The sequence below is a fragment of the Tachypleus tridentatus genome, chromosome 12 (assembly GCF_004210375.1).
Source record: "Tachypleus tridentatus isolate NWPU-2018 chromosome 12, ASM421037v1, whole genome shotgun sequence".
NCBI lineage: Eukaryota > Metazoa > Arthropoda > Merostomata > Xiphosura > Limulidae > Tachypleus > Tachypleus tridentatus.
Window position 1 is genome coordinate 38,706,514 of NC_134836.1, and position 16,539 is coordinate 38,723,052.

The 16,539-nt window shown below is 32.2% G+C and overlaps 2 protein-coding genes across 5 annotated transcripts; one reads left to right on the forward strand and one right to left on the reverse strand.

Annotated features, from left to right (window-relative positions):
• The first annotated feature begins 972 nt into the window (after nucleotides 1–972).
• LOC143234948 (uncharacterized) lies at nucleotides 973–3,347 on the forward strand. The gene is made up of 3 exons (XM_076472646.1): nucleotides 973–1,107; nucleotides 1,976–2,399; nucleotides 2,752–3,347. The coding sequence occupies exons 1-2, from the start codon at nucleotides 1,096–1,098 to the stop codon at nucleotides 2,378–2,380; spliced, it is 417 nt and encodes a 138-aa protein (XP_076328761.1). The 5' UTR covers nucleotides 973–1,095; the 3' UTR covers nucleotides 2,381–2,399; nucleotides 2,752–3,347.
• A 7,507-nt stretch (nucleotides 3,348–10,854) lies between these two features.
• Nucleotides 10,855–16,032, reverse strand: LOC143233069 (uncharacterized). Of its 4 annotated transcripts, XR_013017947.1 has the most exons (6): nucleotides 15,719–15,999; nucleotides 14,836–14,899; nucleotides 14,483–14,560; nucleotides 13,610–13,746; nucleotides 12,509–12,737; nucleotides 10,886–12,368 (listed from the first exon to the last, which is right to left on the reverse strand). XR_013017947.1 is itself a non-coding variant. In XM_076468949.1 (5 exons), exons 1-5 carry the CDS (start codon nucleotides 15,833–15,835, stop codon nucleotides 12,702–12,704), a joined length of 432 nt encoding a protein of 143 aa, XP_076325064.1. In that variant the 5' UTR covers nucleotides 15,836–15,999; the 3' UTR covers nucleotides 12,375–12,701. The 4 variants fall into 4 exon arrangements, 2 of the variants coding, with proteins under 2 accessions (XP_076325063.1, XP_076325064.1); XR_013017948.1 differs by lacking the exon at nucleotides 13,610–13,746 and having other exon boundaries at nucleotides 10,863–12,368; nucleotides 15,719–16,032; XM_076468949.1 differs by lacking the exon at nucleotides 10,886–12,368 and having other exon boundaries at nucleotides 12,375–12,737.
• Nucleotides 16,033–16,539: the final 507 nt, after the last annotated feature.

Here is a 16,539-nt window from a genome sequence, read left to right on the forward strand (position 1 = left end):
TTTAGCAAGTGAGTCAGATTGATATATTTATTTTGGGGAAAAAAGTAATAAAGAGCCAAAGAATTTTCTAAATATAAGAAAAAGGAAAAAATACAACTTTACAAAATTGAAATGTTGAAACTAATTAAAAATTACCTTTACTGTACTGTGAAGTGAACAAAACTCTTAACCCAAATATCATTTTATCATGAAGTTAAAGATACGCATTTGTTTCTGATAGTTTACACATAAGTGAAAGGAAGTTTCTAAAACTGTTTATATGTATTTTTAAATAGATAAATACTTAAAAATACTGCTTGTTAAAGATTTATCGGTAATGTTAATTACACATATCAATAGCAACTGGCAAGTCAACGAATTGATGAATTGTACATTAAGTCAAAGGAAAGTTAATTTATTTTTTTATCTCACGCGCACGTTATAAGATTTAGTTTCGTAGCATCTTCGAACCTAAATATCGTAACTATAGAAACAAAAAGAAATAAATTGTTTGAATGACCTGACGGGCGCTAGATTCACAAACTTCGGGTTCGAAACACCATCAGCGAATATGTTTACTCTTTCAGAAGTGGGGTGTTATAATGTAACGCTCAAACGAATCATATATTTTTAAAGTGTCAGTGTGGAAATTTTTACATAAATATTAAAAAAAATCATTATTTTTATTCCTTAATTTACTTTTACGACAGATAGACCGCAAATTAATACACAGCATACTGACATGAATTAATAACTAATGCATTGTTCTAGATTAAAAATAAAGTGCCACCTATAAACAGGTACAAGATTTTTCTTATCGATTGTCAAGTTCGCTTTTTCGCTTTGACTTTGCGTTCCACTTAATTTCTTCCGGGCCACTGACTTCAGAATTGTCTGTTAATTTCACGCCGATTAAATAATGATATATCTATGTAAAACAAAAACAGAACAACAAAAAAATTGTGCTAATGGAGCTCGTTAGCTTCTTTATACCGGAAAAACAAAGAATTCTGATTACAGTATAAAAGGTGGTTCCAGTCATTTGGGAATCAGTTAGAGATTTGAAGACAAATCAGCTTGAATAGATTTTCATTAGAAAGTTTTCTCAGTTTCAGAATGAAGGTTGTGGTAAGTACAAAATATATTTATCATATGTATATATATATATATATATATATTTTCGGGCCCGACAAGGCCAAGCGTGTTAAGGCGTGCGACTCGTAATCTGAGGTTCGCGGGTTCGCATCCCCGTCGCGCCAAACATGCTCGCCCTTTCAGCCGCGGGGGCGTCATAATTTGACGGTCAATCCCACTATTCGGTGGTAAAAAAGTAGCCCAAGAGTTGGCGGTGGGTGGTGATGACTAGCTGCCTTCCCTCTAGTCTTACATTGCTAAATTAGGGACGGCTAGCACATATAGCCCTCGAGTAGCTTTGTGTGAAATTCAAAAACAAACAAACAGATATTTATATATATTTTCAGACTTAAGCTCTTTAATAGTATTACACAGGATGTTCAGAAAGTCACTGTGCAGTTTTGTAATCATATTTTATTCAGTCTATTTCAAGCCAGCAACTGGTAGTGGTGTTTAGAAACAAAATAAGAAGGATCCAAGTCTGCATTGATGCCAACGGGGGTCACTTTCAACATTGTTCATAATTGTCATTGATATTTACCTCCTGTATTCTATATTGAAACATGTCTGTTAATAAATATATAAGTGCACAGTTCTTTCCGAACACCCTGTATATTCGCCAAAAATATCAAAGAGAAAGTTTTAAGATATCCGAACCCAGTCGTCAAAACAAATTGTTTTCGGATTAATCTTTTCAATTTTTAGGAACGTACTTAAGTTTTTAAGTCCATCTTCAATTATTTCATGATTGATAAAATATAATTGTTACACATTCAGTCCAAATTGTCCATATCCATAAATAATCAGAACAGGACAAAAGTTTATATTAATGAAAGTGCTCGAAACATTTGTTTTGTTTCAGATTCTTTTCTTTGCCCTATTCGCTCTTGCTGCTGCTGGTTATGTAAGTTATCATCAGCCTGGGTATGGGTATGGTGGATATCCAGCTTACGGTTATGATAGATACAGATATGGTGGGTATCCAACTTATGGTTATGGTCATCGCAGATACAGATATGGTTACTATCCCAATTATGGTTATGGATATGGCAGGTACGGTTATGGTGGCTACCCCAGTTACGGCTATAGACAAGGAAGGTATGGATATGGTGGTTATCCCAATTATGGTTATGGACACGGTGGATATCTTGCACTAGGACATGGATATGCAGGTCATGGATATGCATCCCAATATTTTAAGACACCTTACAGCGGCTACCATGTTAGCTACCCAACGTACGGATTCAGACATGCAGGATACCACTGAATAAAGAACATTTATAAAGGTGAGATTTCATTGTCAATACTATTGTAACTAAAATAGTGCAATTTGAATAAGTAATTGCTGAACAGAATGTCTATGTAAACCTAAGATTGTAATCACAAACCATTAAATTACTTCAAAAACAACAATTTAGATTCGAAGATGAATAACACCTACTATTTGCCCAGCAAGGAGCTTTGTAAAGATTTGTTTACATAAGTTAATGAACAATATTGTGTACACATACCTAAATAAATGCATATACACACATACAAACAAAACAAAGAAATATAAACGATCTTTTAAAACTCTTTTATGAATTTACTTTAGCATTATTTAAAAAGTTATGTTATGTGTTATATTACTTGTTTCAGCACAAGCTACGGTTTGAAGCTTGGAAGAAAAAGAGTTGTCTCTTCTGAACGCTTGAAGTTAAACTTGCAAAAACGTCTGTATGAAAACCAACCTCTCTTGGAATTACTTACACACTTTCTCAAGGGTATTCAGCCAGTTCGTCGGAGAACTGTTGAGAGTTTTTAACTTGATCTTTTTAACAGTTGTTTATAATGAATTTACCTGTTCTTGGGCACTGACTTTGTGGTTGTTTTGTACAATAAATAAATATATATGTGATTATTTTCTCGTTATAATTTAATGTAACAACTTTTTTTTCATGGTTTGAGCATCTTTCCCATCATCCCAGCTCGCTTTTCGAAAATTGGTAAACAGAGTTGTCATGAAAACATCACATGTTCTATGTGGTTAATAAAAATCGTTTCTCATAAATTCTCGGTAATACTTACAAAACGTCCCTTCCTTCCCATCTCTTCTGGTATTTAACAAAGGTCGATTTCGAGGATGAGGAAGATACAGCAGCAGAGGCTGACGAATCAACATCATTAGTTCCAAGACTCGGCTGTTTAACTTCTGTTGGAGCCAAAGCTTCATTATTAACACCACACCACTATTCACTACCTGAAGTCTAGGTTTCTCTGTAACAAACTGTAGATCTAATTTTTCTGATATATTTTACCACAGAAAAGTTCAAATCACACAGTTTAATTATAATATAAAATAACTCACAAAACAACTATACAATGTAAAAACACTGCGAAACAAGTAATCTTTTAGAAACATCCACATATCTAATATAGTGTTTACATACTTCAAGAAATTTGACGAATGTTTGGTAATAATTCTATATTTAGATGATACAATCTATGTCTAATTCTGGATTCTTTGAAACAAACCCACCTTTCTCGTGATATACATTGGCTAGCTGTTAAGATGTCAAGATGAATGGCCTGGCATGGCCGAGCGCGTAAGGCGTGCGACTCGTAATCCGAGGGTCGCGGGTTCGCGCCCGCGTCGCGCTTAACATGCTCGCCCTCCCAGCCGTGGGGTTGTATAATGTGACGGTCAATCCCACTATTCGTTGGTAAAGAGTAGCCCAAGAGTTGGCGGTGGATGGTGATGACTAGCTGCCTTCCCTCTAGTCTTACACTGCTAAATTAGGGACGGCTAGCACAGATAGCCCTCGAGTAGCTTTGTGCGAAATTCCAAAACAAACAAAGAAGTCAAGATGAAACACGCCTTTTTGGAAAAAGTTACTAGATTATTATGTTTCTATATTCTTTGAGTCCAGGTGTATGACGGAATAATAGTAAAGCTAACTCCTACGTCACGACTTTCATTCGGTTTCTAACGTTTCTCTGCAATAAAAATATTAATAATGTCTGTAAAAACAAAGATAAAATCGTCAAAATATTTCAAGGGAGACAGTTTGGAATTGTTACTAAAGAATTCTCTCCTGATAAACACTGTTTCTATTTATCATGCAATTGCTCAAACTCATGTAACTGTGAGATAGCCTTGGTTTTATGCTAATATTAGTGTATTAATTTGTAGAATTTGAAAAAAGAATAAATTAGGTGTTGTAATAATTCTTGGTAGCTTTCTTTTATTTACATGTTTCAGTTAGTAACATCTCTGTAGTTTAATGAATAGTATCTTACAATTTTACCAAGTGCTAGTACCTATAGAATACACAGAGTGGACGGTAAAAGTAAAGCTTGTTTTTCGTTGGTTAAACGATCGTTCACATGAACATCTTTCTTACATCAGGAATAATGACTTTACAAAACCCACAGGCTGACACTTTAATAACACTTCACACTGCATATCTGATATATCCATACTTCTAAACACATTTGCTCTATCCACTGTAAAACAAAGAAAGAACCGGTAAAGAAGTTTGATTTTTTTTTTAGATTAGGCACTCCCGACCCCTATAGAATGAAAGAAGAATTATATTTTCTTTAACTGTATCCTTCCATTTTTCCCTCCTACACTTTCTCACCCTAATAAGGTGTCTACAACATTTTCCTTGAAGATTTACACTTTTTTTTTCTTTCTTGCCAATTCACTTTTAGCCACACACTTTTGTTACCTTTATATTAGTACAGCGGTAAGTCTACGGATTTACAACGCTAAAATCAGCGGTTCGATTCATTTCGGTGAACTCAGCAGATAGCTGGACATGACTCTGCTATAACAAAACAGTCTTCGTTTTTCTCCTTTTCATGCTGTTTTCATCTTAAAACATTGATTTTAATCTAAATAATTAACAAATCACGGCTTGATACTAGCTAAATATCCACTTGAGACAAATCTTTTAGTTCACTTCTTTATACAGATATAAATATTATTTCTGTAATTGGAAATGTTGTTGTACTACAATAAATAACCTTTCGAAAAAGTCCTAAATTACAGTACTTCGAAATATCTTGGTACTTCTCGCAAGGAATAGACATAAATAAAAATGTAAAATGATCTAAAAGCAGTAGATTTCAAGCTAACCCTCGTGAACGTTCAAATAATTATATACACACTTAAGAGAATAAACCTAAAGATAGTTTTGCTGCTCAACTGCCACCTATTCTGAGTAATTTTTGTTTTATTTTGTTTGACTTTTCGCGTTACGAAGTTATATAATACGACTACTTCACTCACCATTTTTCCTTTTGTCGCGCCTAACGTGATACAGACGTAGCAAATTCAATTAACAAGTGTGTACATTGTGAAGAGTGATTGACACTTGATGCCAAAAGTAAAGTGAATGGTGTTTAGCACAATTTTAGATTTAAATTAATGCAAAATTCCCAAACAGTGGAAACAGATACGGGTCAAGGTACTTTCGCTTCCTTTTATTTGCGAGGAATCTAAACGTTACAAACTTCTCAAATATAAAAATAAAATCATAAAAATTTCCAGAATAGAAAACACTACACCTCATTATAAAACAACTGGAACGTTTGACCTATTTTATTTAATACTTTTTGATACTCAGGAAGGCTAGAAGATATTTTATTCCATGTATATGAAGAAAATGCAATCAAAGCTAATATTTCCTACACACACAAAGTAAGTCATGTCGTGAGTATGGCTGAATGTCAAAAATACTCGAAATCTCAACGCAAGTTTTTCACTGACAAAGCGTTTCATGGATATCAGCTATTTTATCTGTATTCATGAACTATATTTTGAATTTTACACAATTACAACGTATCAAACCACTTTCCAGAAATATATATAATTAGATAAAGAGACTTCGTGTAACGTAACTCCATAAACAACTGATCGCATCAACTTCTAAACTGTACCAAACGAATCGTCTCGGTTCCGACATTTGCAAAAACGTAAAAAAATAAAATAAAATCGCCTAAGCCCTTGGAGAAAAACTGGAAATTCCCCCAAATCTCTTCTCTTCAAATTCTTGACTCATCAATTTCTAAATGGTTCCAAACGAACCGTTTAGGCCTTGAGGTATGTAAAGAAGAAAAACTTCACCCAACACTTTAGGGAACCCGAATATTTCACAAAAACATTTTAAAGGAAATTCCCCAAAAGCGGACTCCAAATGTGGCGTTGATTTACATTAGAATAAACAAGTACTGCTATTAATCACTGCTCTTATCTTAATTTAAAAACGTAAATTTGGATTGTAGTGCTGCTGTAAATGAGAAGCATAGAACCACCTGGTGGATAATTCAATATTAGTAGTACTTTATCTGACGTATGAAATATTTAAGAATTTATATTGATATCATACGCAACGAGTTGACAGACACGATTCCTTTTCCGATTAGCAGTCATGAAAATGTTTGTTTGAGTATTTGAGACTCGATCCTGGTAATTACAACAAACTAAATAACAAAGTCTAGGAAGTTTGCTAGGATAGAGTGGGAAATTTTATCAATACATATAACTCTTCTCATTTAAAGAAGCAGGCTGACGTCATCTAGATGTTAGTGTGTTCGGCTGAAGAGTGAAAAGTTCAGAACCTGGTTTTTAGCATTATAAGCCTTCAGACTTATCGTTGGACCATTGGGAATCACATTGTAATATATAAATTTATTGTGCTTATAAGTCTTTATTTAAATGTTAAACTTGAGAATAATTTTTATACCTCAATTGCGTCGTTTCTTTCTGAGGAAGTGGTACATTTCTTCTAAGGGATTTCTGAATTGTTTGATGCACTAGCCGTCTTTAGTTTAGCAGTGCAAGACTAGAGGGAAGGCAGCTAATCATCACTACCCACCGCCATCTCTTGGTTTTCTCTTTCACTAACGAATAATGGGATTTACCGCTATTTATAACGCCACTACGATAAAAAATTGAGCATCTTTGATGTGACAGGGATTTTAACTCGCAAACCTCAGATTACGAGTCGAACGCCCTAACCACTTGGCCATGCTTGGCCTCTTATTAAGTAATCCAGAAAATAGTATAAATAGTAATTCACATTTTATAGTTGTTTTTGTAATCCATCTCTTGGATCGCACTTACTAACACTTCATCAATACGCATGTTAAATAATTATTACTTTTTACATTTGCTGAAGTAAGGTCTTTTTTATACATAGGGCAAATGTTATTTATATATGTTTCGCAATATACGTTTTATTTTTTAGCCAGGGTATATGGATTGTTAGTTTTTTTTTAACTCGGAGCTTCATTATCTCTTCATTTATTTGAGATATAATAATAGTTTGGGACGAGTTGTTTTTGAATTTCGCGTAAAGCTACACGAAGGTTATCTGCGCTAGCCGTCCCTAATGTACTTGGTTGGTTGATTTAGTGTTTTATGGCACAAAGCAGCTAGGCTATCTGCACCAAACGTCCGGTAGAAAGCTAAAAATAAAGTAAATGTAGTAAAATTCATAAAAAGAAATGAAGGTAAAACAAAACAGCATTTACAAATATAAATAGCATAAAACCAATGTTGACATCTAGTCTACAATGTTAAGAGAGAAACCAGAGTAAGAGAAGTTGTAAAAGACTTTGTGTAGCATAATGGTAATGATCATAACCTACCAGGAAGACTAACAGTACAAGAAACACCGTCAGTCACCTGAAGTTGGCCATTTCAGTCCTGGTTCCGGGTTATGTGTCATTATGGCCATTGTCAAAAAGTAAAGTAATAAAAGTTTTAAAAGACATGCAGCAAAATTGTAAAAATAATTTGCCAGGATGACTAAAGGGAAATTCAAACGGATAGTTCAAACAGCAGCGTTAGTCACCTGAAGTTGGCTTTTCTAGTCCTGGTGTCGAGTTATTTAATGTGACGGCCATTTTCTAATTTCAAATCGAACTAGAGAGATTGTGATTCTTAAAAGGGAACCACATTAAAAAAAAAGGTTTAACTTAAATGGCATTAAAAATAATAATGGTCTTTTAAAAACTAAAAAGTTTATCAAGGTGGACAGTATTACAATCACCAGTAACAGTGTCTAATGTAATGGGCAAACCTTGGGACCGAGCAGTATTAAAATGGTACCGTCGTTGAGAGTCGTAACGATAGCAAGAAAGTAAAATGTGGCTCATAGTGACCTGAGTGTTACACAAACTACACACTGGTGCATCAGTTTTAGATAAAACAAAACAATGAGTTACAAAACTGTGACCAATGCGTAGTCTAGTTAAAACAACTTCCTCCTTTCGATCCTTACGGAAGCTAGAAAAAAAAAATGAACACGGACGATATTTGGCAGGATAATAACGAATAATGTTCTACATCACTCCACTAGTTTAACTAAAATCCCATAATTTTTGACACAGTTACAGAATAAAAATATTGTGAAAAATTAGTTCCCGTGTTAATAGAGAGAGTTTTATTTTTTCAATAATTTCACTCTAAAAATTTGAAAACAGTGAATACATGCTAAATGAAGTTAAACAGTTTCGGTTCAGTTATTGTTAAGGGCAAAGCTACACGATAAGTTATCCATGCTCTGTCCATCGCAGGTATCGAAACCCGCATTTTAACGTAGCGAGTCTGTAGACTGAACCAATAGTGGTGGCAGGAGAAATCAATAAACAAATTTAAAAAATTGATATATTTTACTGTATATATGCAATTTCAGTTTGTTTAAAATTAAAAGACATGAAACCACGGGTCAACATCTAAATATATAATGAACCAATATATCAAAAGATGTTTGCCCTTTCAACCGAAAAAGCGTTATTATATGACAGTCAATCACAACATCTATTGATATGAGCGTAATCCAGGACAGCGGTGAGTGCTACCAGGCGTTTACCTACACGCTGGTCTGAGTTTCAAACATTCGATAACAGCAGACATTATCAAAATGCTACAAGTAAAAAGAAACCAACCAAACCAGTAATAATTAAATTTAAAAAATATCCAATAATACACCTGCAGGGATTGTCCCTTTACGTTTGCTAATACATACATATCTTGGAATCTTATGAGACATAACGTTATGGTGTTCATAAAGTTAGTATTTTCATACTGAGAAATAAAATTAAAAGCACATATCCATGCATGAAGTTTTCGCTGTACTCTTTTAATATTCATGATGAATGACGTTGCTTCCAATACTTCCACGTCGTTACCGAGTGTTTGTAAACCATCTAATAATTCAACCGCTTTAAAAATAAAGGGAAATTGATGTTTCAGTTCATAGGAATACACTTGGGGTATTTATTAAACAGATTTTAGCTCTTCAGAACATGCATCAAACTTCAACTCCTGTCAAACCGATCAAGATATCAACATGAAGTAACGTTTTAGATTCTTATACGTGCCATAATCAAACATGTGCTGCTCAACCGTTGAACGGTACCCCAGCGGAAACAAAAAGAAAAGAAAGCGATATCCTCTACGATACCTCTAGCTCTTTCACAATATTTCATCCTACACAAGCTCTTTAAAATAAAAACTTCTAAGTAGCGTTAGTAACAGTCATATCAAAAAAAAAAATTAGGGCCTAATAAGGAAACACACAAGGACAATTAAAATATTCAACACTATCTCTTCGAATGTGTTACAAACTTATGCCAAGTAACTACCAGTAATACAGAACTACTTGAAACAATATTCAGCTGACCGGTAACCATCGACAATCAAGCATTTTCTTTTCGAAAACACCAAGAACAATTGGTTTAGTGTATAGTTACATAAGGGATTAGTCATATGTGCTTTGTCCTTCACGCGCAATTCAAGCCCCAGGTTTGAGCGTTGTAGGTCCCCAAACTTTCCACTAATCAAAAACCAAGGAAAAGTATCAATAATATTGAACTAGTCATCAATAACTGAAGTAGTGTAATATTCTCTGGTGAAAGTTTTCCATGAACGAGTTCTTTAAGTCTTTATAACACCAAAATCTGACACTCCATCCCTGAAGTTGGCAACATTGACGATATCCCTAATTATGCTTTAAAATAACAGTTTAAACAATCTCTATCCTTCAAATAATCCGTTTATTATACTGTTCTTTGTTGTTGGAATTCACATACTACATCAATGTTAAGTTTGTAGTAATTACATTGTTTTTCTATGTAAAATTTACAGGCTGCCCAATCGGTAATTAAGGATTAATTGCAATATTGATCGTATTTTTCTATGCGTTGTTAGTCCTTAATTGAGGGATGAAAATAAAGTATTGCAACGATATGAAGAAAGAGACAAAAATAAATTAACAAACAGTGTTTCGAAAGGCGACGACGTTCAGATCCCTTTGGAAATTCGAAGGTTTAAATAAGTGTAACTTTAGAATTTAAAAACAGAATAATTAAAGGTTTTAATTATTTTCCACTGTATGAATATGCTTGTCTACTACAAATATATAAAGAAATGGTGATGCACTAGAATATAATTATTGTATGAAAAATATATAACGCTAGTGTATAACGAACGAATCAATACATCAAGGTAAAAAGGTAGTCAAACATGGATTCTTCATATAATATTTTTTTTTTATTTGCTGATACAGTCGATTTCATTGGAGTTTTTCCATTTTTAATTGCACTAATATGAATTCGGCAAGGTAAGGCTTTAAAATTTAGTTTATTTTGGTCAGTTGTTCAAAAGTGAACACGACATGAAATTTAATGTTTCCTACACTTACACTTTGTTCACGAACCATTGTTGATTCGAGAACCAAGGTTAATTTATTTACTTCTACACACGTGGCATGTTGTATGTAACCCATATGTTAAGTGGCAGTTTTTGAGTCACTAACAGTGTGTCACGATAAGACATGTATTTTTCTTTTATTATTAATCTAGGGAGTGCGGCTCATAGAACGCTTCTGAGGTATTGTTTGTACTTAAAAAAACAAAACAAAAAAAACTTAGCTCATAGTTCCTTCATCTCCTGACCGATTCGAGATCTAATTGCAGTTTTGGGCTCGCAGATCAAACTCTTTCGATTGTTGTATTTAACCACATTCAAGATCTCGAAGATTAGTTTACTTTAATCCTGCCTAAAAGAATTTAAGATGTCATGGCTATTGAGAATTTTCTCTTGTTTATTTATGAACATAATACCTTAAAGAAAGCTTCGGGTTTAAAAAAGGAAACAAAAACCAAACCAAGTTATTAACAAAATGAATTTTACATTTATTGAAACATTTTAAATTAAGTGCATAATGATTTCGTTTTCAAAAAATTTTTGTATTAATATATATTTACAATTCAAGTTATGATCCCAGCTTGAATTTATACCATCGTAATCTGAAACACTTATAGATACCAATGTAAAACTTCAGCGCAAATAGATCTCACTTTCATAAGATTTCTTCAACTCAGCTAAACAGGTAATCTTGTCTATAATGAAAGATTTGTTTCCACCTTCAAAAACATGTTTAATAACACAGTCCAATAATAACTAATAATTTATACCCCAAAACTACTTTTCAAATATTACAATAAACAACGAAAAATAATTATTTAAGAATCACTTCAAAGAAAAAATTTTTCATCACAATTTCTTACAAGTTATGAACATGGCCCTTGAATATTTTGGACAAAAGTATTTATAATGATTATTTATAAAGTATAAAAACATTTTTATTTTTTTCCTGTATTAAAAAATTTTTGCTATTCAGAATTTAATATTTGCAAGAGTTCTTCAGTCTCAGATTTGATTTTTTTTCATCTTCTTCACACAATCTTTGTTCTTTGTTATCTTCCTCTTCCTCCAAGTTGTATGGTTCCATTTCTTTTACACTGCTCAAATCTTCTTCAGTTACTGCTTTACTACCAATCTCTGACTCGTATTCCGTATTACATTCTTTACTATACAAAGCTTGTTTATCACAATCTTTGCTCAATTCTTCTCTGGGCTGTATTTTATCTTTATTCAATTTTAAGAATCCTTTCTCAGAGATTTCTGCTAGTTTCTCCTCAGGATGCACAATTTCTTCAAAGGGTTCAACATGTTCTACATCTTTTTCTGTATAATTTTTTAACAGAAAATTCCAGTTTGGTTTTTCCTTCAGTCCCAAGATATTCTTGTTTTCCTTTCTTTTCATACAAAAGGTGTTCAGTTTCTTTGTATCCCTCATCTTCAACTTGCCCGATTTCACCAATGACTTCACCTTCAAGATCACAGTCCTGATGTTCTTCTTCTGACTCATTTTCCTCATCTTCAGACTCCTTGAGGTTTTCATCTGTTACTGTGGCTATGAAGTAAAATTATACTTTGAAACCCTTGTCTCATTCTGATTTATAATATAAAGAAGAATCAATATACAATAAGAAACAGTGGCTGACATATGCTGTGTAAGTATCATTCTATGAAATGTGAATGTTATCACAAAACCTGTTGTTTCTTCACTTTCATCTACGAAGTCTATTGGTCCTTCCGATACTGATGAAGCTACAGAGATGTAGCTATTTGGTCGAGATTGAATGTCATTCAAGTTGCTAGGAGAAGGGCACAATCTGTGACAAAGGCGATGACTTTCATGAAGAAAATGAAGCTGCTCTCTTGAAGTATGAAGTTCGTCATGCATTCACAGTCTTTCTTCTTCCCTCTCTGAGACATACGACTATATGATAGGAAGAGATATAAGAGTTAAATGAACTTCAGTATATTAGTTAAACAAAGATAGATTTATCAAAAAATTAGAAGTAAAATATGACTTACAATATATAAATACAAGTACACAAATTCAAAAAAAGAAACAAAAAGCAGAAAATTATAATGTTCTTTTTTCTGAAACTGTAACTGTTTAAGACTTTTCTTGTTCTTTATATCATTGTGTTCACTTTCTCAATTAACTTAAACAATTTTTGACCAGCTTGTGGTTTCAATTTTACTTCTGGACAAACCTGATCAATACTTTGGGTTCTTAAAATCTATTTTGTGAGTTTTTTTTTGGTTTTTTTTTTACTGGCTATACAACTATATACAAAAGAAATTAATAAATTGCCTTTTTTATTTATTTTTACAGTGCTTATTTTTGTCAAAGGAAACTAAAGAGAATTTAATTATATTTGTTGTTTTTTTAAGTTAAAACATTCATTTATTAATTGATACTTTGTCAAATAATAAATATAATTCAATAGAACAAATTCAGATTCTTTTTGGAAAATGATGAATTCATCTTTTGAAATAGCAGCAATTGTTATAACGAATGATTTCCATTTCCCTTGTTTGTTGAAAAAGTAACACATTAAATAAAATAAAATCTCTCTTCAAATATTATTTGAAGATTGTTTTAATCAGGTATAAAACATTATAGTCAGTCATAAAACAGATATCTGGTTGTAGGTTAAATACATCCACAACCTCTTAAACACACAAGAATGTTTAAAAAAAACGTCTCTACAAACAATACCCATCTTTCTATGCTTTTACTACCATTGTTAAATTGGATGATTTTATGATTAGATAAATTCTATAAAATATACAACTTACCAAGAGTTGAGTCAAATGTCTATTTATAGTGCAAGATATATTGATTAATTTTGGCAAAGGTAAACTAAGTAACAGGCCTGTCTTCCTTGCAACAACTGAAGTTTCTGCATGAGTGTTATTGCTTTCTTCCCCCACAACTGTAAGCAGCTGAATTATTAAATCATGAAATAAGTAACAAACAAGCTACAATATTAAGAGAACCATGTTAAACCTTATAAGTGATCTTCATCTGAATGGACTATCAGATTGTGCAAACAGGTAAATACAACATTTAAGTTGGATTATACAATTTGTTTTCTCCTTTTTAATTACGTTCACAATGTAACAGTACAAAATGTTTAAGCCAGCCTGTTTTTGTGTAAAAAGAACTGTAATAATGAAAACAAATACAAGTTATAAATCAACTTTATTTTGGAAACAAAAACAGTTTTATACCAGCATTTTGTAATTCAATAACAAAAACACCCAAACATACATTTTCAAATATATAAGAAAATGATAATCTCAAAGACTCAACAAATGTTATTTTATTGTAAGAGTGGCCTTTGTTGTTTTTGCTCAACCATACTAGCAATCTAGTCCATTTGCTGCTTTATTTCATTACAGAGAATCTCATGCTACAGTTATCGAATAGCGATCAATCAGAAAACACGCGACTCAAATGAAAATAGATGATTTTGACAGGAAAAGAATATGTGAAAAACCGTTTCACAATTAAAGACTTGTATTTCTTAAACTAAAGAAAATACTATATAGTCATACCTTCACAAAATTTCTTTGCTTAACTATTAATGCTGAAATATTCTGACATTAACAAGAGATTCTATTTCATTACAAACTTCTATCAAGTTGTTTTTCAAAGCTAGTACTCACCTTCTCCACTGCAGGCATTAAACATGTCATCTTCAGACACTCTTAGGCCTTCATTTAATACTGAAGTAAGTTGATTAGCTGAAATATAATTACATGCATTACACCTGTAACAACAAATTACTTGTCACAGTTTTAACACTGAATTTTACGAGATATTATTACATCAGCATTAAAGACTCCAGTGCTACTGTAAATGACAACAAAAACAAAAGTACAGAATAATTTTCTTATCAAAACTACTTCAAAAACAAATACTTCCAAAAATCATGGTATGTTTGAAGTTAGTACCAAAATTAGTATCTAACAAGTCATTACAGAAGTTAATATTTTTCAGATGCTTAAAATAAAGTTACCTTGGTAAATGGATGCTAGAACTAGTTCTTTCAAATCTTTTTGACCCTCAAGTTCACTTGCCATCTGGAATACACATTAAAAAGAAAAAAAAAAAAAAGATTATATATATTATACACACATACAAATGTGCGTGCATGTAAAAATGAAAACAAATATATCACTTGGATAAAATATTTACACAAGTCTTTGATGCTACCAAGACATTTAAACATCTCTTAGTTGTCAAGTGCATACTTGCATATCAAATTTATGTAAAAATAATAGTTCTACCTTTAATAATTGTAATACAAAAATACTTTTACCTTATGACTGTCATTTTGTAACATTTATGTTGTGAAGTTCACACATACATAAAAAAAAAATCATTTAAACTTTCATTTTTCTGCATTCTTTAAAGCTCCATGATTCTTTTTCCTTTGAAACACACACACAGGCATAACAAAAATAGCCTAACACTAAATAGCGTAAACAGTATACAAGTAAGAAAATCAGCACTACATAACAATGATGGAGCTATAATTTTTAAAGAGAAAAGTAAAATTAAAATTACTAGTTGAGGTACCCACAGATTGGACAAAAGTTATTTAAATTCACAATTGATGAAAAGGTTATCTTAAGAAATGAAAAGCTGTTTCCTTTATATATAAATTTTTAAAAAACCCAAAATGCCCATACACACAGTAAAACACAAAAAGTGAAACTAAGTTTGCATGCAACTCCTCAAGGACCCAACAAACCTTCATGCCAAATTTGGTGAAAATCCATCAACAGAGGAGAAATAGTGTTTAAAAAAAACTACAAAAAACACTCATAAAAACCTCAAACTAAAAAACCGAAAATTTTTGTGCATTCCCCCTCCATGGACCTAATGAACCTCCATACCAGTTTTGGTGAAAATCCATTCACACCCTGAAGTATTTGCGTGGTCATACAACAGACAGTGTTATTATATTTATATAGATGGCACCAGTACATTAGATCTGCATGTGAGTTATTCATGACATCATATCTGCACCCTTAGAATGGAGAAAAATAAGGTTTTCCATGATGGGAAACAAAGGCAAAATGAGTAAAATCATGACCACTATTGCAAATCTACATGCACAGAGGATAAAACATTTCACAAAGTTATGGGTTATACATCATGTAATAAAGCTTTTCCAGCATCATATAAGCAAGAATCCCATTACAGTATGCTACTTTTGTAATTTGGTAGCAAAGGGTAAGAGTTTTAATTGTTTCACTTTATTTTTTCTTACAAGTAAGGATTTGTTATGGACTTACTCTAAAACACTGTTGTTTTTTGTTTATACACTTACATAGTGACAAAGACAAATGTTAAAGATTTCAAAATACATCAAAAGAGCATATTCAAAATAAACTACCACCAAATACTGCACATATTTTCCATAAAACTATTAAGTCCAGATTAATGTAGCATAAACCCCAGCAAATCAGTATTAACATTATAAAATCAAACTTTAAAAAAATAATTCAGTTTAATGTTTCATTCTCAGTAAAACATTGTAAATCTCATATTAGTAACAGATTAAATAAATTTTAGAAAAAAGACATTTACAATTGTGAATATCACAGGTACATAAAATACATTAAACTTTCACAGTAACATTAAAGTAATTAATACTGATTTAGACAAGTGTGCTGATTCATTGGTTAGTATAACTTCTTGGAATCTAAAACAA